The sequence below is a fragment of the Procambarus clarkii genome, chromosome 48 (assembly GCF_040958095.1).
Source record: "Procambarus clarkii isolate CNS0578487 chromosome 48, FALCON_Pclarkii_2.0, whole genome shotgun sequence".
Taxonomy (NCBI): Eukaryota; Metazoa; Arthropoda; class Malacostraca; order Decapoda; family Cambaridae; genus Procambarus; species Procambarus clarkii.
In genome coordinates, this window is record NC_091197.1 from 3,697,353 (window position 1) to 3,720,726 (window position 23,374).

A 23,374-nucleotide genomic window follows, 5' to 3' on the forward strand; every position below is an offset into this window, starting at 1 on the left:
CACACACACACACACACACACACACACACACACACACACACACACACACACCAGGAAGACATTTACAGAGAGTAGGGAATTAATTAGGTATCTGGGAGCTAGTTAAGTGGTGTGGAATTTATATCTTTAGGTACTGTATACAATGTTCACAACAGAGCAATGTATAATCATTTCATTGTATACAACACATTTTGGTGAAATCCCACGGTATTCCTAGACCAGAATCATAAACATCTCTGACTTCCCAAAGCAAGGCGCCGGGCACCGCGGGCTCCAGGCATGTGGATTTATGTTTTTTTTTGTTTTTTTTTTATTAACATATTAGGTACATCTGCATTAGTGCAGCTACCCTAGACTATATGAAGTGGAGTACAGTGTGTCAAAAAGAAGCTAACTAGGTGATGCTAAAAAATCCCCATCACACAGGATGGTTAGTCATACAGAGGCATGTGATAAGCGGTCTGCACTGGCAGACTCCGGATGCATTTTGAGAATATCAACACCACAAGATTGAATAAGGTAGCAGTGGTAATACAAGTCCCCATCTCGCAGGATGGTTAGTCATACAGAGCCATGTGTTTAATAGCCTGCACTGGCAAATTTTGGGTATACTGTGAGGATATCTTCAAGAATACGAGAGTGAATAAAGTAATTGCAAAGCTCCAGGTACCTCATGCCAACTGGTCTGAAAGGTCTAATAACTGGGCATTCAGTGATGTAGTGCGGGAGATCATGCCGTAGTTCCTGCTCACAGAGTTTGCAACTGGAGTGCTCAGGATTGGGAGACCCGTCACCTGCAGCCACCTGCCACAGGTAACGGTAACCCAACCTGATCCTTGCAACCACTGTGTCGCACAGTCTAGTGGACGTTTTGGATTTATGTTTATTTCTCAGAGCAGTAAACAGCCTGCGGCAAAGCTACCCATATGTGTAGAGCTCAGTACTACAGATGAAGAACAACGTAAACATTTTTGACGTTGATTAGCTTGCTCAAACACCACTAATTTCCATTAAATATTTAATGGACACCAGGATTTAAACCTGGTGTCTCCTGATTTCAATGAAGTTTGTCTCTATTCTGCCATCCCTGGAAAAGATTCATCAGTTATGACAATGTATATTAATACATGTTCAGAGCGAACCATTCCTTCTGAAGATGTATTAATATACGAAAGTACTTAGAGCATTCTATTGTGGTTTTAATATTGAACAATTATACATATACGAAACAGACAAATCTGGTGTCCGAAATAGTAAAAATATTAGTGTGCGATGTGATCAATGTAAGGGGGATATTGGGTGTGCCTCGTATCCCCTACAACAACAAGAAGTTCGAGAGCGATGAGGCCGCCACCTACTAGCTTCAGGATGTCGTCGAATCTAAATCAACAATATACTACCGCCGCTACTTTCTCGGAAACGTAAGTACCTGCCGCTTTACTTCTCTCACCCTGCCTTGCCTGGCCTGGCCTGACCTGGCCTAGCCAGACCTGACCTGGCCTAGCCAGACCTGACCTGGCCTAGCCTGACCTAGCCTAGTCTGACCTGGCCTAGTCTGACCTGACCTGGCCTAGCCTTACCCAACACTAATCACCACACGTGACAGCCCAAACGAATCGCAAATAAGTACACGTAACAAGTCATATGCCCGGACACACTTTCACCTTGGGGACTGAGTGGTAACTATTGTATAGAAGAGCCGGCTCCCTGAGAGTGGTAAGAGGGCGTGGTAAGAGGCTAACGTGTGGTCTTCAAGGAAGTCGATAAAGCAGACAATTTTCAAAAGGAAGGGCAGCATAACGAGCAGACAGGAATGGACAGACAGTCGGTTATCCCATAATGTGTAATACGCCCCGCACAGCATGGGTGGAGTTGGGGGGGGGGTTGTAGCAGGGCACAGTATGGTGATGGTGCGGGTGAACTACACACCCACTGAATTCCTGCCATCAATAATTGTTTTCATAACCATTAGAACAATGGCATCCCTCCAGCCACCATCCTTCCACTGACCCCCTCCTCTGGTCCTCAACCTCAGACAATAACCCCCACACCCCCTCTCCCTTCCAGACATCAGCATGTCAAAATCAGTACCATAATGTGTTTAAACTATTTAAACTAAGTTATTGTGTATCTCAAGGTATCTTAATTCATTTGAAAGTGTACATGTGCATTCGTTCATATACTCGCCTAATTGTGCTTGCTGGGGTTGAGCTCTGGCTCTTTAGTTCCACCTCTCAACCGTCAATCAACAGGTGTACAGGTTCCTGAGCCTATTGGGCTCTATCATATCTACACTTGAACCTGTGTATGGAGTCAGCCTCCACCACATCACTTACTAATGCATTCCATTAGATATAATCATATATGATTACACATAATCATAATCATTCCATACACATAATCATATATGTGTACGTCAACGTATACATACATGCGTATATATACTTCATGTTAAAATACTGATAAACGAATGACCATGAACAAATTAATTTATAATTGTAGCATTATATATAATTTTAATAGACTATTTATTTTTTTATTTTATTTATTTATGCATATACAAGAATGTACATAAGGAATGTGAGGATACAAATATGGTAATTACAGTCTTGTAAAGCCACTAGCACGCGCAGCATTTCGGGCAGGTCCTTAATATAAGAAAATTTTAAGGAGGTAAATACTTGCAAAATTTATAGACAAAAAAATGATAACAGTTACATGAAATGAAAAAAAGAAGATGAGAGAAAATTGTAGGTACAGTATATTAAAGCACATAGGTAGCTAAGATTGATTGCAATGACAGCTTGAATGGTAGTTGACAAAAATTGGTAGGCACAATACAGCAGAAACAATATAAGATTGATTGCAATGACAGCTTGAATGGTAGTTGACAAAAATTGGTAGTCACAATACAGCATATGGCTAGCACATAAAAGAAGACAGCAATGAACACAATGATAAGGTTGTTTGATATTACATAAAAATTAGGAGATTGGGTAACACTAGGTACAGAGCAAATTTAAAGCTCAGTGTAGGAAACTAAGAAGATGAAGTTAGGTACTTTTTGGTTTTGCTTTTAAATAAGGCAAAAGTTTTACAGTTTTTCAATTCACTAGGGAGTGAGTTCCATAGACTAGGTCCCTTAATTTGCATAGAGTGTTTACACAGATTAAGTTTGACCCTGGGGATATCAAAAGATATATTTATTTCTGGTGTGGTGATAATGGGTCCTATTACATCTGTCCAGGGAGAGTTTCAGAGCATGGTTTGCATTTAAGAACAGGGTTTTGTAAATGTAGTTGACACAAGAGAATGTGTGGAGGGAGTTAATATTTAGCAAGTTTAGGGATTTAAACAAGGGAGCTGAGTGTTGTCTGAAAGCAGAGTTAGTTATTATTCTGATAGCAGATTTTTGCTGTGTGATGATGGGCTTAAGGTGGTTTGCAGTGGTAGACCCCCATGCACAGATACCATAATTAAGATAGGGGTAGATTAGTGCATAATATAGTGAGAGGAGAGCAGAGTTAGGAACATAATATCTGATTTTGGAGAGTATACCAACTGTCTTAGAGACTTTCTTAGTTATGTGTTGAATGTGGGTGCTGAAGTTGAGTCTCTTGTCTAGGAATAGGCCAAGAAACTTGCCATCATTTTTATTACTGATGCTAATGTTGTCTATCTGTAGCTGAATTGCATTTGATGATTTGCTTCCAAATAAGATGTAGTAAGTCTTTTCGATGTTTAATGTTTGTTCGTTGACATCCATAAGTGGACTTTTTTTAATTCATTATTCACAACATTATTTAGTGTATGTGGGTTGAGGTTTGAGTAGATAAGGGTAGTATCGTCAGCAAACAGTATAGGTTTGAGAATATTAGAGACATTAGGCAGATCGTTTATATATATAAGAAATAGAAGAGGTCCTAAGATGCTGCCCTGTGGCACTCCAACGGTAATTGGTAGAGTGGAAGAAGTTGTATCATTGATGGTTACATATTGGTGTCTGTCACTAAGATAGGATCGGATGTAGTCAAGGGCAAGGCCTCGGATTCCATAATGCTGGAGTTTAAGTAAGAGGTAGTTGTGATTAACAGTATCAAAGGCTTTTCTTAGGTCAATGAAGAGTCCAATCGGAAACTCATTTTTGTCGAGGCCTGAGTAGATAACGTCAAGGAGACTAATGATTGCATCGTTGGTGCTCTTTTGGGACCGGAAGCCAAACTGGCAGGGGCTGAGTATGTCGAATTTTACGAGGTAGGAATAGAGCTGTTTGTAAATAGTTTTTTCAAATATTTTTGATAGAATGGGTAGATTTGATATTGGTCTATAATTGTTTATGTCCGCCGGATTGCCTCCTTTATGGACTGGCGTTACTCTTGCTTTTTTGAGGATATCAGGGAAGGTGTGACACTCTATAGATTTGTTGAACAGTAGTGCTATGGGTGGGGCAAGGGCATGGGAGGCTCTCTTGTACACAAAAAAAGCAAGAGTAACGCCAGTCCATAAAGGAGGCAATCCGGCGGACATAAACAATTATAGACCAATATCAAATCTACCCACTCTATCAAAAATATTTGAAAAAATTATTTACAAACAGCTCTATTCCTACCTCGTAAAATTCGACATACTCAGCCCCTGCCAGTTTGGCTTCCGGTCCCAAAAGAGCACCAATGATGCAATCATTAGTCTCCTTGACATTATCTACTCAGCCCTTGACAAAAATGAGTTTCCGATTGGACTCTTCATTGACCTAAGAAAAGCCTTTGATACTGTTAATCACAACTACCTCTTACTTAAACTCCAGCATTATGGAATCCGAGGCCTTGCCCTTGACTACATCCGATCCTATCTTAGTGACAGACACCAATATGTAACCATCAATGATACAACTTCTTCCACTCTACCAATTACCGTTGGAGTGCCACAGGGCAGCATCTTAGGACCTCTTCTATTTCTTATATATATAAACGATCTGCCTAATGTCTCTAATATTCTCAAACCTATACTGTTTGCTGACGATACTACCCTTATCTACTCAAACCTCAACCCACATACACTAAATAATGTTGTGAATAATGAATTAAAAAAAGTCCACTTATGGATGTCAACGAACAAACTAACATTAAACATCGAAAAGACTTACTACATCTTATTTGGAAGCAAATCATCAAATGCAATTCAGCTACAGATAGACAACATTAACATCAGTAATAAAAATGATGGCAAGTTTCTTGGCCTATTCCTAGACAAGAGACTCAACTTCATCACCCACATTCAACACATAACTAAGAAAGTCTCTAAGACAGTTGGTATACTCTCCAAAATCAGATATTATGTTCCTAACTCTGCTCTCCTCTCACTATATTATGCACTAATCTACCCCTATCTTAATTATGGTATCTGTGCATGGGGGTCTACCACTGCAAACCACCTTAAGCCCATCATCACACAGCAAAAATCTGCTATCAGAATTATAACTAACTCTGCTTTCAGACAACACTCAGCTCCCTTGTTTAAATCCCTAAACTTGCTAAATATTAACTCCCTCCACACATTCTCTTGTGTCAACTACATTTACAAAACCCTGTTCTTAAATGCAAACCATGCTCTGAAACTCTCCCTGGACAGATGTAATAGGACCCATTATCACCACACCAGAAATAAATATCTCTTTGATATCCCCAGGGTCAAACTTAATCTGTGTAAACACTCTATGCAAATTAAGGGACCTAGTCTATGGAACTCACTCCCTAGTGAATTGAAAAACTGTAAAACTTTTGCCTTATTTAAAAGCAAAACCAAAAAGTACCTAACTTCATCTTCTTAGTTCCCTACACTGAGCTTTAAATTTGCTTTGTACCTAGTGTTACCCAATCTCCTAATTTTTATGTAATATCAAACAACCTTATCATTGTGTTCATTGCTGTCTTCTTTTATGTGCTAGCCATATGCTGTATTGTGACTACCAATTTTTGTCAACTACCATTCAAGCTGTCATTGCAATCAATCTTATATTGTTTCTGCTGTATTGTGCCTACCAATTTGTTGTCAACTACCATTTTAAGCTGTCATTGCAATCAATCTTAGCTACCTATGTGCTTTAATATACTGTACCTACAATTTTCTCTCATCTTTTTTTTTTTTTTTTTTTTTTTTTTTTTTTTTTTTTTTTTTTTTTTTTTTTTTTTTTTTTTTTTTTTTTCATTTCATGTAATCTGTTATCATTTTTTTGTCTATAAATTTTGCATGTATTTACCTCCTTAAAATTTTCTTAGATTAATGACCTGCCCGAAACGCTGCGCGTGCTAGTGGCTTTACAAGACTGTAATTACCATATTTGTATCCTCACATTCCTTATGTACATTCTTGTATATGCATAAATAAATAAATAAATAAATAAATAAATAAATAAATAAACAATGGATGGAATTTCACTGGTGTTCCCTGCCTTGGTTTTTAGAGAGTGTATGATGGACACAACATCTGCCGGGCTGATTGGTGAAAGGAGAAGAGAGTTTGGATAGCTGCCTGAGAGATATGTGTTAATATGTGTCTGAGTCTGTGGGATTTTACTGGCAAGATTAGCACCAACCGATGAAAAGAAACTATTAAATTCATTTGCCATTTCTAAATCAGTTGACGGTATATCCCCATCCTTGTAGAGTTTTATTTGGTTATGTGAGTGTTGTTTAGTTCCTAGGATACTAGAGATAGTTTTCCAAGTGCTAATTACATGTTTATACATTTGAATGGTCCAGACAGGTGGCCAGCCTTGGACATATACACTTCTGGTAGGCACAATGACCTCATGTTAGACCCTTGATAGATTATGTGAGAGAGAGAGAGAGAGAGAGAGAGAGAGAGCTGGGGCAGGGAGGTGCGTGCCCCAGGGAGATAATCCATGCCCATGCCCCGCCTTGAGGTCAGTTCTCGAGTCACACCAAGAATAACAATCGAGCAAGTTGTCCTGACCAGGATGTGGCATATTAGGGAGGGTTGAGGAATAGGAAGCCTGTCTGATAGGGCTCTTGGCAAGCAGCTCTCCTTCAGTCTACCTATCTATATGGAAGAAATGTATCTAGGCCCTCCTCCCCCCTGCCTATTCTCTCTCCCCCACCTTTCTTCCTTCATTTCCTCCCTCCTTCCCTCCCCCTCACTGGTGAGAGAGTAGGAGTGTGAGAGTGGTTAGAGAACTCGTAGTTCTCACGCTCGGGAAATTGTCTGCGACCCTGGAGGAGTAGAGCGGAGGGGGGGGGGGGTGAAAGTAGGTGACGATGGAGGAGTAGAGGGGAGCATTATATGCAGTGAACGTAGGTGTCTATGGAAGAGTACATCATAGAGGGTGAAAGGAAGGTGACGATGGAGGAGGAGAAGGGAGGGGGTGCGACGGTAGGTGATGATGGAGGAGTAGAGGGGAGGAGGGGGGCAAAGGTAGGTGTCTATGGAAGAGTACATCATAGAGGGGGGTGAAGGTAGGTGGCGATGGAGTAGAGCAAAAGGGGTGGGGGTTGAAAGTAATCCTGAGTTTAATTTTGTAGTTATATATAGTGACACCTCGGCTTACGAATGAATATTTATGAACTTTTCGGGTTACGAGCCTAATTTCTTCGAAAAATTTGAATCGGGTTACAAACTTTGCCTCGGGAAAGGAGTTTGTTGATATACGTATGGGCTGACCTAGCGCGTGGTGGCATGGTGATCGCGCCTCAGTTTACCAGTGTCTCCTGCCTAGTAAGTATCGCGCCTGAATTCTTTGTAAAGCATTACATTTGTTTTGGGATTTTTGGCTATTTGAACATAAAATTTTTTATGATATATCTTGCCATGAGTCCCAAGAAAGCCAGTGGTAAGGTTCAAGCCAAGAAAACACATGTGAGAATGACCATAGAGGAAAAACAAGAGAGCATTCATAAACATCAAAATGGTGCACAGGTTGTTGAACTAGCTAGGCAGTACAACAAATCTATGTCAACAATATGCACTGTACTTGCTAAGAAAAAGGACATTATGAGCATTAAAGTGGCAAAAGGCATATCAACAATCCCGAAACAAAGAACACAAACACTTGAGGATGTTAAAAAGTTTTTATTAATTTGGATACACAACAAGGAGTTAGCAGGTGATAGCATTTCAGAGGCCATCATTTGTGAGAAACCAAGGCATTTGCATGAAGACCTTTTAAAGAAAACCCCTGGAACGAGGGGGAGGGAAAAGATGAATCAAGTTTGAAAATGTGAAAAGTTTGTGTGACAATAGAGCCTCGTGGAAAACTTTTGCTGTGGTCATTACCTGGTGGAATGCACCCAGGATGGAGTATTAGGGCTATACATCTTTTAAATCATAAAAGTAATAAACATTTCCCATCAACCTTACAAACCATATTAACATATTTTCATGTATTTCCCCCATGTGCATTTTAACAAAGTTACTAAATTGCCTTTATCATTCTGTAAAATTTCAATTACGGTATACTGTATATAATTTTGTTAGTATAAATGGACTGAATATTCTGAAATCACTATTAATTTTACAATTTCAGATTCAAAGGTGGTCTGGACACCCAATTTGGTCAGACTTGTGAAGAGAGCATTTAGGATAGTTCGAAGAGATGAAGATGGTCACAATTGTGTTTGAAGAGGCAAACGCCCCCCTTTGCTCCTGACATTATGTTCAGCCTATTGACCCCTGCACACCTAACACAAGGTAGGTTGAAAACTCCTCCTTCATGTCATTGGTTCATTAGCCAGAAACTTAGGGCCCATGCAGGAATATCCCTAAAAAAAAAAAAGAGGCCCCAACAATGCATCCTCCAAGTCTGGAGGATGAGCAGGAGCATTGTCGAGAAGCAGGCCCTTTAGTGTCAAACTTTTCTCTTGCAGATATTTTTTGATGGCAGGGCAAACCACTCTACATCACAGTTTTTCTGCACGTTATATATTTTTTAAAACTCTTGGATTTTCGGAATGATACACGAGCAAGGGTTTAATTTTCAAATCTCAAATTTCAAGTCCTGGAAAGTCTGCTAATCTTGCCTTGAAGAGCATCCATATGATCCACTCGTAACAAAAAATTTTTACGTACATTAGTCAGAAGGCTAATTTTGTCTAAATTAATGGCATAACTACCCCATATATGAATATTTTCCTATCATAAAAATCAACATTCTCCATACAAACTAAGGAGAGAGAGAGAGAGAGATTTGCACTTATTCTTACATTCTTACGTATGTGAATAGCACTGTGGAGCAAGTCTTGCCATTTGTACTGTAGTATTGTACTGTACTTTAGTGAAATTAGTGAAATGATTAAGCTCAGTCTACCCAGTTAATATCTATACAATTTTAAAATAGTAAGCTCATAACCCCACATAATCTCTATGCATAGTATTTTTCTTTTTTATTGGAGATCTTCTTGCTCTAACAATGAAACTGTTTTCCACAGTTACGTCTAGAGAGTAACTACTTCACAGCTGCAGTGATGTTGAGTCCGGGCCATGTAGCATTTATTTTGCTTGCTATAACGCAGGTAAGTTTTTCATTAATGATGTTTGAAATTAATAGTTAAATAACTTGCTAGATAAATAATATACAGTACAAAAGTCACTTGAAAAGTGATTCTTTCATTAATTTTGCCAAATGCAGTTCACGCCCAGTGTTTTACTTCTCAGTGACTACAGGAGAGTGAGATCTAGCTCTATATGCCCTGCCTCCAAGCCATTTATACCTGGCATGCTAATTACGTCTCTTAACATTACTATTTCCATAATTTTTATTTTTAACCCTTAAAGAGCAGTTATCATATGATAATTCACGGGATAATGCAGTTATCGTCATATGATGATTTAAACTACAGCATTTCATTCATTTTACACGTATGATGCAAATAAGTGACTCTATTTCACTATTAGTAATCCAATTAAAAATGTTTAAGATTGTCTTAATTTTGGAATTGCTGTATACACAGAGAGTAATCACACTATTGTGATGCATAAATGAGCAAATCCGTAGGAGCTGGAATACCCAGCGCATAGGTTCGAACCCTCATCACTGCTACGGATTTGCTAATTTCTGCGTGTTTTGCTTTAAAAATGCATATTTTTTAATGAACAAATCCACTAAGGGCTGTGATGAGGGTTTGAACCTATGCCTGGGATGTTCCCAGCTGCACCTTAGTCAACTGTGCCACGACATGGTTAAAAGAATTGCAACCTGGAGTGCTACTGTCCTCGCTAGGATCCCGAAGCTACTCCAAAGCCCAGTCGGGTTTTCACACAATTTCCCCATTCACCCGGGCTCTGTCAACCAAATGTTCTACCTCTATGCCCTTACTTCAATACACACACAAATTACAATAGCATGATATATCTAATGAACAAATTTGATCTAGAGCCTCATCACGGCCCTTGTGGATTTGTTCGTTTAATATCATGCTATTGTGATTTCAGTGTGCATCTTTTTCCTCATGGAATTTGCATTTCACAGGCAAGAAGGGAAAGTTAGTATTCATGAAGAATTGACTTTTTTTTTTTTTTTTTTTTTTTTTTTTTTTTTTTTTTTTAATTATTCCTTTATTATTTTGTGTTCTTGTTTCTTTTATGATTCAGACTGCACTCAGCAAAGAAGAAAACCTCATCGCTGAGTGCCGGTATGCTGCCAGCGCAGGAAGTCTAATTGTACACATAGTCTTGATTTACCTCCTGGTCCGATGTTATCGAAACTTTGGATTAGGACTAAAAGAAAAGGGTAAGGTTTGATTGTTACTACAGTACTTTTTCCCAAACAAAAAGATTACTTAAGCAGAAGATAACAAGCAAATAAATGCATTTGAAAGAAAAATTAAACAATAGTTAGTGAAAAAACAGGAAAGCACAATTTAAAGGAAATAAGAAAGTTCAGTAAAAGGACTGATGGAAAAGTGTTTGGAATGTTAAAGATAAAAGTGAGAGCATATGATCAGTAGTAAAAAGGGAAATTATAGGTACAGTACCTGGAGAGACAGTACAGTACAGTCCTCTAGTTTGAAAGTTTAATTACCATTATTGACAAGCGGTGCAAATGTGAATAGGATTTGATTTGGTGGTATAAGCAGAGATACAAGTCTAAACAATAAAAGGCAGTTGAGAAAAATAGATGGAGTGGTTCTGGAAAATTTGCTAGAAGATTTGAAGTATTGCTAATGTTATGCTCGACCCTTGTGTCTGAAAATAAATTGTTGGTGTTTTAGTCCGTACAGGACCATTATGAAGTTGAGTAAAGAGTGATACTGTAGTCTGTATCAAACATGTATCGGTAAGAATGGAAAGTGTAAGGTGAGAAGGTAGGAAGAAAAACAATGGAATATAGAAAGCTGCAGAAGATGTAGTGGCAAAGACTTTCATTTTTGTCTGTTTCACCTCTTTTTTTTTTTTTCACTATTAGGCCTTCTGCAGTTTTATTTATTCATGTAGTTTCTTCTTGCCTTCTCTACTTTCACTTCGCATTCTTGACTTAATATATTGATTTACTCCACCACTCTCTGTTTGCTAGACTGAAATGTCATCGCTTCCTTTAGTTTCAGATGTCTGGCTTACTTTTTACAGTATTGTTGTTTCTGATGATTAGAAATGAGCAATGATTACACCTCTGAATAAAAATAAAATAGGAATACTATGAGTAAAAGTTATAGTAATTTGTGTACAAAATGTAGTAGTAAAAGTATATGACAGAATAATTGGAATGGTAGAGAAAATAAATAAAATTGAACAGTGGTGAACAAGGTTAGTTGTCTGGTGGAAGAGATTGTGTGGATAAGAGACATATGTGAGAAAGTTTGTAGAGTGCATATAGCCTATATGGACTTGGAGAAAGCATATGCCTAAATGAATAGTATCAGGCCCAGGAAATTGCTAAACTTGTATGGAGTTAAGTCAAAATCAGTTAATCCCTCAAAATGCAGTCATAATTTGTTAATGTCCTAGACGAAGTGCTATGGTCAAAGTATTAGAGAGAGAAAAAAAGTGAATTTAGTGTGTAGGGTGAATAAATGGAGCACATCAAATTTGATGGATATGTTTACCTGCTTTTCGAACATTGCTGAGAACCAGGTTTGTCCGAATAGTCGGGTCCACCCTCCTGGATGAGACCCAGGTTTGTCCGAATAGTCGGGTCCACCCTCCTGGATGAGACCCTGGTTTGTCTGAATAGTCGGGTCCGCCCTCCTGGATGAGACCCTGGTTTGTCTGAATAGCTGAGTATGTCCTCCTGCTCCTGACAAGTCTACATGTTACGGGCAAAAATTCCTGACAATTCTATACAGATTCACTATACAGTATACTGTAAAGTAAAGGCATGCTAATACAGTGGAACCTCTATTAACGAGTTTAATCCGTTCTGGCACCGAGCTCGTTACCTGGAAAACTCGTCTTTGGAAACAAATTTCCCCATTTAAAATAAAGGAAATAAATTTAATCCGTTCCACTCCCAAAAACATCCATACTTGTATGACATTTTTTAATGTCAATATAATACTGCACATGTAATTATAAATGTTTTGTTGTACTGTTTTAACATTTACTTTACCTTATGAAGAGTCGTTGTTGGCTTGAGGGAGACGATGGGGAGGTGGGAAGGAGGAGAGGGGTTATGGTGTAGAAGGAGAATCCACCTCTGAGTCAGGCGGGCTCTCTCTTCTTGGGATTTTCACCCCACTGGGACTGGGTTGTGGTTCACTATCACTGGCTCTTCGTTTCTCTACTTTTGGAAAGAACTTTTCTATTGACAATTGCTTTTGTCTTTGTTTTAGGATGTCCCTAAAACGAGACAGCAAATTGTCATTAAACATGTTCACACATCGGGTTGTCACTGCTTGATCAGGGTGATGTTTTTCTAAGAATGCGGTCACCTTTTCAAACATTCCTAACACTTCCCTGATCTCACTTGAAGAGGCAGCAGCATCCTCCCGTACCTCCTCCTCCCCTGATGAGAACTCTTGTGCCTCCTCTTGATTAATCTCCTTCTGAAGTTCCAGGAGTTCCTCAGTAGTCAGTTCCTCACTGTGCTCCTCCACTAACTCCTGCACATCAGCAGCATCCAACTCCAGACCCAAAGTTTGCCCCAGAGCAACAATATTATCCACTAGATGCACTTCCGGGTCTTCCACAGGTGCAGATGCAGATGCAGGTGCAGGACCGATACCTTCAAAGTCTCGCTCAGGAACACCCTCAGGCCACAGGTTACGCCATGCAGAGTTAAGGGTCCTCCTTGTCACTCCTTCCCAGGCATTATCGATCAAACGTAAGGCACCCAGGATATTGAAGTGGTTCTTCCAGAATTCTTTGAGGCTCAGCCCTGTATTGTCGGTCACATCAACACACCTCTCCAACAAGGCCTTCATGTAGAGTTTCTTAAAGTTTGCAATTACTTTCTGGTCCATAGGTTGGAGGAGTGGAGTGGTATTGGGAGGAAGGAACTTGATGGTGATGAACTGATTTTCAGGATACAATTCATCTCGCATCTGTGGAGGATGTGCAGGAGCATTATCAAGCACAAGCAAGGCCTTGAGTGGCAACTGTTTCTCTTCAAGATATTTCCTCACTGAGGGGCCAAAAACATCATTGATCCATTCAGTGAAGAATATCCGTGTGACCCAGGATTCCTTATTTGACCTCCACATCACATTCAGTTGCGCCTTATACACTTTACATGCCTTGAACACACGTGGATTTTCTGAGTGGTAGACTAGCAGCGGCTTGACCTTGCAATCGCCACTTGCATTGGCGCAGAGGACGAGAGTAAGCCGATCCTTCATCGGTTTGTGGCCAGGCAAAGATTGTTCCTCCTGTGTGATGTAGGTCCTCTTCGTCATTTTCTTCCAAAACAGGCCAGTCTCGTCACAATTAAAAACTTGTTGGGGCAAGAACTCCTTTTCAGCAACAAATTCCTGGAACTCTGGTACAAATTTCTCAGCAGCAGCTTTATCAGAGCTGGCAGCCTCCCCATGTCGCACAACACTGTGGATACCGCTTCTCTTCCTAAATTTCTCAAACCATCCACGGCTTGCCTTAAATATCTCCTCCTCTTCAGACGACGCACCTGGTGTCTTCCTGACAAGGTCCACATACAACTTCTTGGCCTTTGCACAGACAAGAGCTTCAGAGACACTATCGCCATGCAATTGCCTTTCATTCATCCAGACTAGCAGTAGCTTTTCAACCTCTTCTAGGATTTGTGGACGTTTCTTGTTAACCTTGGTAACTCCTTTAACCACCTCAAGCGTCTTAAATTGTTCCTTCCTCTTCAGAATGGTACAAATCGTTGATGAGGTCCTGCCATACTCCCTGACGAGATCAACCACACGCACACCACGCTCGTGCTTTGCTATTATTTCCTTCTTCACTTCCACAGTAATTGTCGCTTTCTTCCCCTTGCCAACACTGTCTTTAGCAACCAGCTTCTTTGGCGACATCGTGCGTTACAAATTGCAGTCACAAAGCCACAAAAAAAAACAGAGAAAAGAGCAAATAAATCCAGAGGGATGCTTGTCGTGTGAGATACAACAACAACACTGGCGTCGGAGGCGTCCGAGAATTTGCGAGAACCCGCGAGACGCTAGGAAGCGCCATGTGGTTTCACTCGTTAATAGAGGCGAGCTCGTCAATAGAGACAAATTTGCTGCGAGTGGCTTGCTCGTTACTGGAAAAACTTGTTAATAGAGCCACTCGTTAATAGAGGTTCCCCTGTATAAGAAATGTAGAAATATTTTGTATAATAAGGATGCTGAGAAAGGGTCTAGATGTTACGCAGACATCATTCCAAGACTAAATGTTAAGTTAGATAAGGTTAGGTCTCAGCCTGCACAATTTCAAATTTGGACAAATGCATAAATAGATATTCTCTTAAAGAAAATAGTTGGCCTTCTGGATCTTACACGCTGCCACTTGTATCTGTTTAATTTCACATTTGATTATACTATTGCCAAAATGCACCAATAAGACATAAATTTAGCCTGGCAGACTACTTCCCATTTTGCTGCATATCATTCTAAGGATACTTGATTCCACCTCTCTTTATAAGTCACTTTCTACTAAAAAAATAAAAACATGTTTCCTCTTGGGGTTTTGCTGCATGTTGGAGTCTTGTTTGATGCATTGTCAACATGTTTTGGAAGCCATGGTGGCAAAATGCTTCAGATTTAAAAAAAAAAAAAAAAATTGTAGAAGAGAGAAGATCTTTAATGGTGCACAACAAAAATGTATTGGGTCGCAGCGGTACTCTTGGCTGTGTGGCACTGTGGTCGGTCATTTGGCAGACAAGGTGTCTACTTGCGTGGGATGGGTCAGGGAGAAATTAATAATGGTACTTTTTAATAATGAGAAATTAGTCAGCAGGATTGGCACTTTGTGCACTCCTTGTTATCGGAAATTATAGATTAGTTGAACATTATTTTGGTGTGTGATGGATGACTGCTAAAAGTTAATGTGAACAAAAGTAACATTTCTGTACATTGGTAGAAAGAGAAGGGAATTGTGAGTATGGGTTTAGTGTGAATGGAGATATGAATGACCTCTTTAAATACAGTACTGTTTAAATTTGTTTGAACAGTATTTTGTAATCATCTTATTCAGCATTTCTTTATACAGTACATTACCTTATAAGGGTTGAAGCAGAAATTACTTAGTATACAGTACTTTATCCTAAAAAGGTACAGTAGATAGAAAAATTATTTTATATTCCCTATTTATTGGTCATATGTTCTTGGACTTTAAATAGTCATTTTTTTTCTCGATAAGAAAATCACTCTTTTTAAAATTAATTTTCAAATACAAACTACAATACATGACTTAAAAAAAACTAGGTAAATAAGGAGTTAACCCAGATTTATTTATTTATGCAATACTCTTCTTCCTGTGTTTCAGTATACCCACGGCAGACCACCACCACTGGAGTGCAAAGCAGTCTGGTTCAGTAATCGTGACACAAAATAGTTGTATCGGTATACTTAAACTAGTCCTTCAAGTGACTTATTTTACTTATCAAAGTTATAGCTCTTAAGAATAGATATTTTATTATATAAGCAAGGCCAAAGATTATGGAAAACTGTAAGAGAAGTAGTATGCAGCAATAGTATGCCTAAGTCATGTGGAATAAATGTTGATATTTTTGTTTAGTTATAATGCTCAAGTTCGAGTGATAGTAATATATATATATGTATTTTAGATGTTTGAATGATAAGTTTCAGAATATATTTACACAGTTGTTAAGGAGTGAGCAATTGCTTACACAGACCAAGAAGTAACATGTATTATTTTACCAGTGTATGTACTCACCTAATCGTTTGTTTGCTTGCTTTATTGTTGAGCTTTGGCTCTTTGGTCCTGCCTCTCGACTGTTAAGTTATCTATTAAGATTATAAATATCTATTAAGTTTTCCTGAATTAATATATTTTCTCTAATTTCTTTCTTATGAAATGATAGAGCTACCCATTTCACTATGTATGAGGTAAATTTTTTTTTTATTGGATTTAAAATTAACGTAGATATATGACCGAACCCTACCTAACCTAACCTATCTTTATAGGTTAGGTAGCCGAAAAAGTTAGGTTAGGTTAGGTAGTCGAAAAAAGCATTAATTCATGAAAACTTGGCTTATTAGGCAAATCGGGCCTTGCATAGTTGGCTGACAAGTGCGTTCTGGCTACTAGGTACGACATATATATATATACATATATATATATATATATATATACATATATATATATACATATATACATATACATATATATATATATACATATATACATATATACATATATACATATATACATATACATATATATATATATATATATACATATATATATATATATATATATATATATATGTCGTACCTAGTAGCCAGAACGCACTTGTCAGCCAACTATGCAAGGCCCGATTTGCCTAATAAGCCAAGTTTTCATGAATTAATGCTTTTTTCGACTACCTAACCTAACCTAACTTTTTCGGCTACCTAACCTATAAAGATAGGTTAGGTTAGGTAGGGTTCGGTCATATATCTACGTTAATTTTAAATCCAATAAAAAAAAAATTTACCTCATACATAGTGAAATGGGTAGCTCTATCATTTCATAAGAAAAAAATTAGAGAAAATATATTAATTCAGAAAAACTTGGCTTTTTAGGCAAATCGGGCCTTGCATAGTAGGTTGAGAAGTGCGTTCTGGCTACTAGGTACGACATATATAAATTTATTTATTAAATATAATATAATACTGTAGGTATTTTTCTATCCTTATGAAAATTAGTCTTACACATTTGTTGGACTATTAATGCAAATTTGAACAAATACCTATTGTACCTATTCAAATAGGTATGACCTATTCAAATAGGTATGACCTATTCAAATAGGTACTTTTTCTATCCTTATGAAAATTGTTTTCCACATTTCTTGGAATATTAATGCAAATTTGAACAAATACCTATTGTACCTATTCAAATAGGTACAACCTATTCAAATAGGTACTTTCTACCTATTCAAATAGGTACTTTTTCTATCCTTATGAAATTTTTTTTTTCCGCATTTCTTGGAATATTAATGCAAATTTGAACACATACCTATTCAAATAGGTACAACCTATTCAAATAGGTACAACCTATTCAAATAGGTACTTTCTACCTATTCAAATAGGTACTTTTTCTATCCTTATGAAAAAAAAATTTTCCACATTTCTTGGAATATTAATGCAAATTTGAACAAATACCTATTCAAATAGGTACAACCTATTCAAATAGGTACGACCTATTCAAATAGGTACGACCTATTCAAATAGGTACGACCTATTCAAATAGGTACTTTCTACCTATTCAAATAGGTACTTTTTCTATCCTTATGAAAAAATTTTTTTCCACATTTCTTGGAATATTAATGCAAATTTGAATACCTATTCAAATAGGTACAACCTATTCAAATAGGTACTTTCTACCTATTCAAATAGGTACTTTTTCTATCCTTATGAAAAAAATTTTTTCCACATTTCTTGGAATATTAATGCAAATTTGAACAAGTACCTATTCAAATAGGTACAACCTATTCAAATAGGTACTTTCTACCTATTCAAATAGGTACTTTTTCTATCCTTATGAAAATTTTTTTTTCCACATTTCTTGGAATATTAATGCAAATTTGAACAAATACCTATTCAAATAGGTACAACCTATTCAAATAGGTACGACCTATTCAAATAGGTACTTTTTCTATCCTTATGAATTTTTTTTTTTCCACATTTCTTGGAATATTAATGCAAATTTGAACAAATACCTATTCAAATAGGTACAACCTATTCAAATAGGTACGACCTATTCAAATAGGTACTTTTTCTATCCTTATGAAAATTGTTTTCCCACAGTTGTTGGAATATTAATGCAAATTTGAACATATATCTACTGTATATTATCTATTCAACTAGGTACCACCTATTCAAATAGGTACTTTTCTATATATCCTTGTAAACACAAGTCTTATACATTTGTGGGAATTTAATAATACAAATTTGTTGATGTACCTATTTATTATCACCATGGGAAGATTCATGGACAACAATGCGAGAGGTAAGGAAAAAGGACTTGCGCGTGCACACACACACGCCCGAAACATAACTCCAAGTTTGATGTATTTCTGACCAGGGGGAAAAAAGACACAGGCCGAATGGGCTTAAATTTTTTATTAGTAAATTAAATTCTGCAGAACATGTAAATAATATAAGTAGGAATTAACAAATGTAACATGTCCATGTCTGAGGACTAACTTAAAATGTACCCCCGTAGTAGTAAGCATAGCCTAGACATGGCAAACACGTTCTGCAGAAACCTAATGGCAGATGAAATATAATTAGAACTAGGAAAAACAGTCAGGACACAAAGGGGAAATAAAGTGTATAGACAACACTTAACGGAGCCCTACCAAGACATAATGGGAAATCCTAGAATTAACAGGCGGGCAGAAAATACCTAGTGACTGGGGAAAACTGATATGACAAATGGGAGAAGTTTTTCCCAGGGCATGAGGCCGGCCACCAAAGAATAAGAAGTGTTTCCTGATTCTTACTAGCACCTAGACTGGGCAAAGGATTAGCTGCGGACAGCAGGACACTTGGGGACCGGCGCTGCACCCCCCTCCCCACTTGCGGTGGGGAAGACAGGGACACTGGCACAAAGAATGACTGGGAACTACCACTTGCATGAAGGGAAGGCGGGTGGGAGTTACGAGTACTGCGACGGTCGGGTGGAAGTGAGGGAGAGCCCCTCTCTGGCTCAGAATTTATATGGCCCCAGACTTCCCGCGCATCTGCGCGGGGCGCACTGCGCAACTGTTTCTTTGTCTCCCTCTTCAGAAACATCTCCGCTTTGTATTTCAAAGCAGAGGCCATTTTCTGAGGTGGGGGAAAAAGACACAGGCCGAATGGGCTTAAATTCTTTATTAGTAAATTAAATTCTGCAGAACATGTAAATAATATAAGTAGGAATTAACAAATGTAACATGTCCATGTCTGAGGACTAATTAACTTAAAATGTACCCCCGTAGTAGTAAGCATAGCCTAGACATGGCAAACACGTTCTGCAGAAACCTAATGGCAGATGAAATATAATTAGAACTAGGAAAAACAGTCAGGACACAAAGGGGAAATAAAGTGTATAGACACAACACTTAACGGAGCCCTACCAAGACATAATGGGAAATCCTAGAATTAACAGGCGGGCAGAAAATACCTAGTGACTGGGGAAAACTGATATGACAAATGGGAGAAGATTTTCCCAGGGCGTGAGGCCGGCCGCCAAGGAATAAGAAGTGTTTCCCGACTCTTACTAGCACCTAGACTGGGCAAAGGATTAGCTGCGGACAGCGGGACACTTGGGGACCGGCGCTGCACCCCCACCGCAGGCCAGCTGGCCGGACCCCCCCCCCCCGAAGGGCGAGGCCCGCTGGCCGCAAGGAGGCCTCAGAGTGGCAGAGCAACGTCCCGGACGTAGTCAGCTGGGGGTTCCAGCTGGTTGCTGGACCCGCCATTATCTCCGATGGCGAGCCCGTCAAGAGAGCCGAGTGGCCCTGTCAATTCTAAAGGTAAGAGGGCGTGGTCGGCTGAAGGCGAGCCTAGCTCTGCGAGGGCGGCGCGAATTAATCGCCCTGAAGAAGTGTTGCCTGTTCCTTGGGGCACGGGCCGGGTAGAACTTGCCGGGGGGCGCTCGCTGGGCTAGGGTATGTGTGCGTCCTGCGCTGTGCTTGTAGGATCCGAAGAGTGTCGATTCCTGACCATGTAAGCGATACCTGGTCCAGTCGGAGCGTGCGTCTATTTTTTTGTCGCGTAGATCACCTCCCCCTGGCTGAAAGATATAAGGCAGTAAGGGCGGGCAGAAGCGGCATGCAGTGTTATCGCGACAGGCAAGAGCACAGACGAGAGGTAAACCCTAGCAGAATCAATACGGAGACGAAAAACGGGGGAAGGGGGGCCCAGCAGCAGGAATTAAGAGATTCCTTAATTAACAATCCTGGATGAATAAGAGTTTTCCGAATAACTATACTGTAGCAATGAAGGGGGCTACCAATTCTAAGAATCTTCCAGCAAACGGAAGGGGGAAGTACCTTTGCTAGGAGCAAAGGTGGGAGAAAGCCAGTAGGAGAACAGCAAGGAAGCACAAAGCAACTATAAACAGGGATAATACGAAACACTATAAATCTTGATAATATAAACAATACATATACCAAGAAAGGGTATATACAACAGAGCAATATATACATAAACAATAAAATGGAATAAGAACCAATTCTTAAAGCCAAATCTATAACATGCTTGTGTCCTAAGCGGATGTAGAATGTGAGCGGAGAACATTACCCTTGGTCTCCATCTCATCTCTGCCTCCAGACGGGTGATAGAGCTGAATAGAAGCCAAGGATACTTAAGGCCGCTACACTCAGCGGCCTTAAGTGGCCGCTGAGTGTAGTCTTGTGTTGTCAATGAGCGTCTGCAAGCCGCAGCTAGTACGCCGTGAACTTCGGCTACATCTTTTAGAACAGGAGCAAAGTGAAATCGACGGCAGGGAACTGGCATCCAGTAACTGTAATAAGGATAATATTAAGAATAATGTCGTAAATAATCGTACAATGTAAGAATACAATGTAATATCGTAAACAACCGATGACGGCAAGTGCCGCAGAATGGAAGAAATTAAGAAAGCAACGCCAAACCATAATAACAATTTATATTAATAAAATAATACTGGAATGACAGTAACGATACGGAATAATATTAATACTACCATATAGCCCAGCAAATAAGGGAAGATAATAGTATTAACGTAGGCCCTGGGCGGCTGCATGCGTTGTGACGGTGATAAGAGGAATATCCGGCTCGCGTTCTCTTCCTCGCCGCAGTAGGGTGAGGAAGGTGGGGGGGGGAGGGGGTTCCGGCTTGTCGTGGCTGCGAAAAAGGGAACATAGGAAGCCGACGTTGTACGCTAAGCGGGCAGAGCACAGGGGAAGGAATAGCAGTTGGAGGTAAGGGCCCCTAACCTAATGATAGACGAGGTTAAATTAAATAGAATACTATTACGTAGTAAGAAACAACAATGGCGAAGGAACAAGAAACGTAAATTAGCCCAGAAGGCCGGATGGCCAAAGAACGTTAGCGACCGTATGGCCAACAACATGCTGGCTGACTGCTGGCCAACAACATGCTGGCCGCATCATGCTAACTGACTGGCTTATGCTTGCCGTATGGAAGGCCGAATGGCCAGTTTTTGCATGACACCGTGCGCGAGGCCATGCTAAACTTCTCTGTAGCATTCCAAATGTATCTTAATGTACTGCCGAAACGATGAAGAATGGGTGGTCAAATATAATGCACAATATTTAGAATATATAATGAGGGAAACGAGTGTAATAGGACGAAATAACCAGAGGAAAAAATGGGGGGGGGACCAAACCCGAATGCACTGCAACTAGCGTACCCTAGCTGAAATTAACTTAATGGCGCAGAGGCAAAGCAATAGATTAATACAAATCCCAATTGAAAGTCCCTTAATATAACAAATTGAACGTGAAACTTAAGCAAAGTGTAAATTGCGGGAAAAATTTGCCGTGTTAAATACGAATCATAATTGCGAGTCCAACAATAACAAATTTTTAGGCATGAGGCGAAAGCAATGCTATAAATTGTGATAGTAATACAACTCATAACTAGCAATCATAAGATATATTTTAAAATTGTTCACAAATAATAAAAATTATAAATCACCAAAACGGCGTACCGCACGACGCCAGGGTGTCAAAGCTTAAGGTAGAGAAACTGAGACGGCGAGTAGCCACTCGCTCAGCCTAACTGGCCTTACCTAACAACTTAAACAAAGACGAGCGAACAAGCATAAAATTCCACCGGGAAGTAAAACCTGCAGCTGGTGTTGGGAGGGCATCAATTGAATTAAACTGTGATAGGGTAAATGTAAACATTTAGGCCGTAAATGATAAACCACATAACGTAACCAGGAGAAAACAAATATGCCGCAAGGCTACCCGTAATAACAGTAATAATTTACAGAGGAAACTAAACAAATGCAGGACCAGAAACAAAGCGGGAGACAAGGGCCCGTAACACCGCGACTAGCACATCCTAACTGACTTTACTTAATAACTTAAGGCAAAGCAAAAGTTAAACAAACATACTGTAAACACAGTAAAAGACACATGCAACAAGACAAAGCATCCTGAGCGGGAATAAAGTGAGTAGGCTAGTGGAAAATGCGAAGCCAAGGAAACTGAAGCAAGAGGCAAGAGGCCTGTGACACGGCAACTAGCACAACCTAGCTGGCTTAGTTAATAACTCAAATACAATAAGCACGGGTTTTATAAGTAAAAGAATTATGCACGTGGGTAGTACCTGGACCTTAAACCCACATTTTCTGAGGTTGGAAGAAAACGTGCTCAGATTGGGGACTTATTTTATAAATGGTAAATAATAAATATATAATAAATAATAAATTAATAAATAAAATTATTATTATATAATAAATAATAATAACAAATAGTATAATGATAAGCCATTATTTTTAATGAATCAAATTGCTAATTAGGATGAATGATAAATAATTATTGACTAGTGCATAACAATAAAGTATTAAGGAATAATTATAATGAATAATCCTTAATGATAAAGTAGAAATCAATTACAATTAATAACTACATCCATAGGTAGTAAATGAAAGTTGCATTAATTTAATTAGACTAATTACAATTCATGGGAATATTTCTTAGCTATCTGCAGGCTTATCACTTTGGGGGTTCCGGCGGAGCACCCCCAATCCCGCGAGGGCCAGCGGGAGAAGGATTAAGGAGAAGGGTTTCCTTCCTCTTACT

At 39.1% G+C, this 23,374-nt stretch overlaps 1 protein-coding gene and 1 long non-coding RNA gene across 5 annotated transcripts in view; one reads left to right on the forward strand and one right to left on the reverse strand.

Moving 5' to 3' along the window:
* Positions 1–16,554, forward strand: part of LOC123764687 (uncharacterized) — a 58,346-nt gene extending 41,792 nt beyond the window's left edge. The window contains exons 1-6 of one of the 2 annotated variants that reach the window (XM_069302482.1): positions 1,101–1,421; positions 8,540–8,703; positions 9,441–9,524; positions 10,603–10,741; positions 13,139–13,270; positions 15,892–16,554. In XM_069302482.1, coding sequence (XP_069158583.1) covers positions 9,477–9,524; positions 10,603–10,741; positions 13,139–13,270; positions 15,892–15,944 — 372 coding nt within the window. In that variant the 5' untranslated portion in view covers positions 1,101–1,421; positions 8,540–8,703; positions 9,441–9,476 and the 3' untranslated portion in view covers positions 15,945–16,554. Of the gene's footprint in view, positions 1–1,100; positions 1,422–8,539; positions 8,704–9,440; positions 9,525–10,602; positions 10,742–13,138; positions 13,271–15,891 lie in introns of those variants that run through there. The other variant, XM_069302483.1, reaches the window with a different exon arrangement.
* Positions 16,555–18,677: 2,123 nt separating this feature from the next.
* The window catches only part of LOC138351011 (uncharacterized), an 11,399-nt gene continuing 6,702 nt past the window's right edge, over positions 18,678–23,374 (reverse strand). For 2 of the 3 annotated variants that reach the window (XR_011222312.1, XR_011222313.1), the window contains exon 2: positions 18,678–23,374. This exon is cut by the window's right edge and continues 440 nt beyond it. This is a non-coding gene — a long non-coding RNA (uncharacterized lncRNA). The other variant, XR_011222311.1, reaches the window with a different exon arrangement.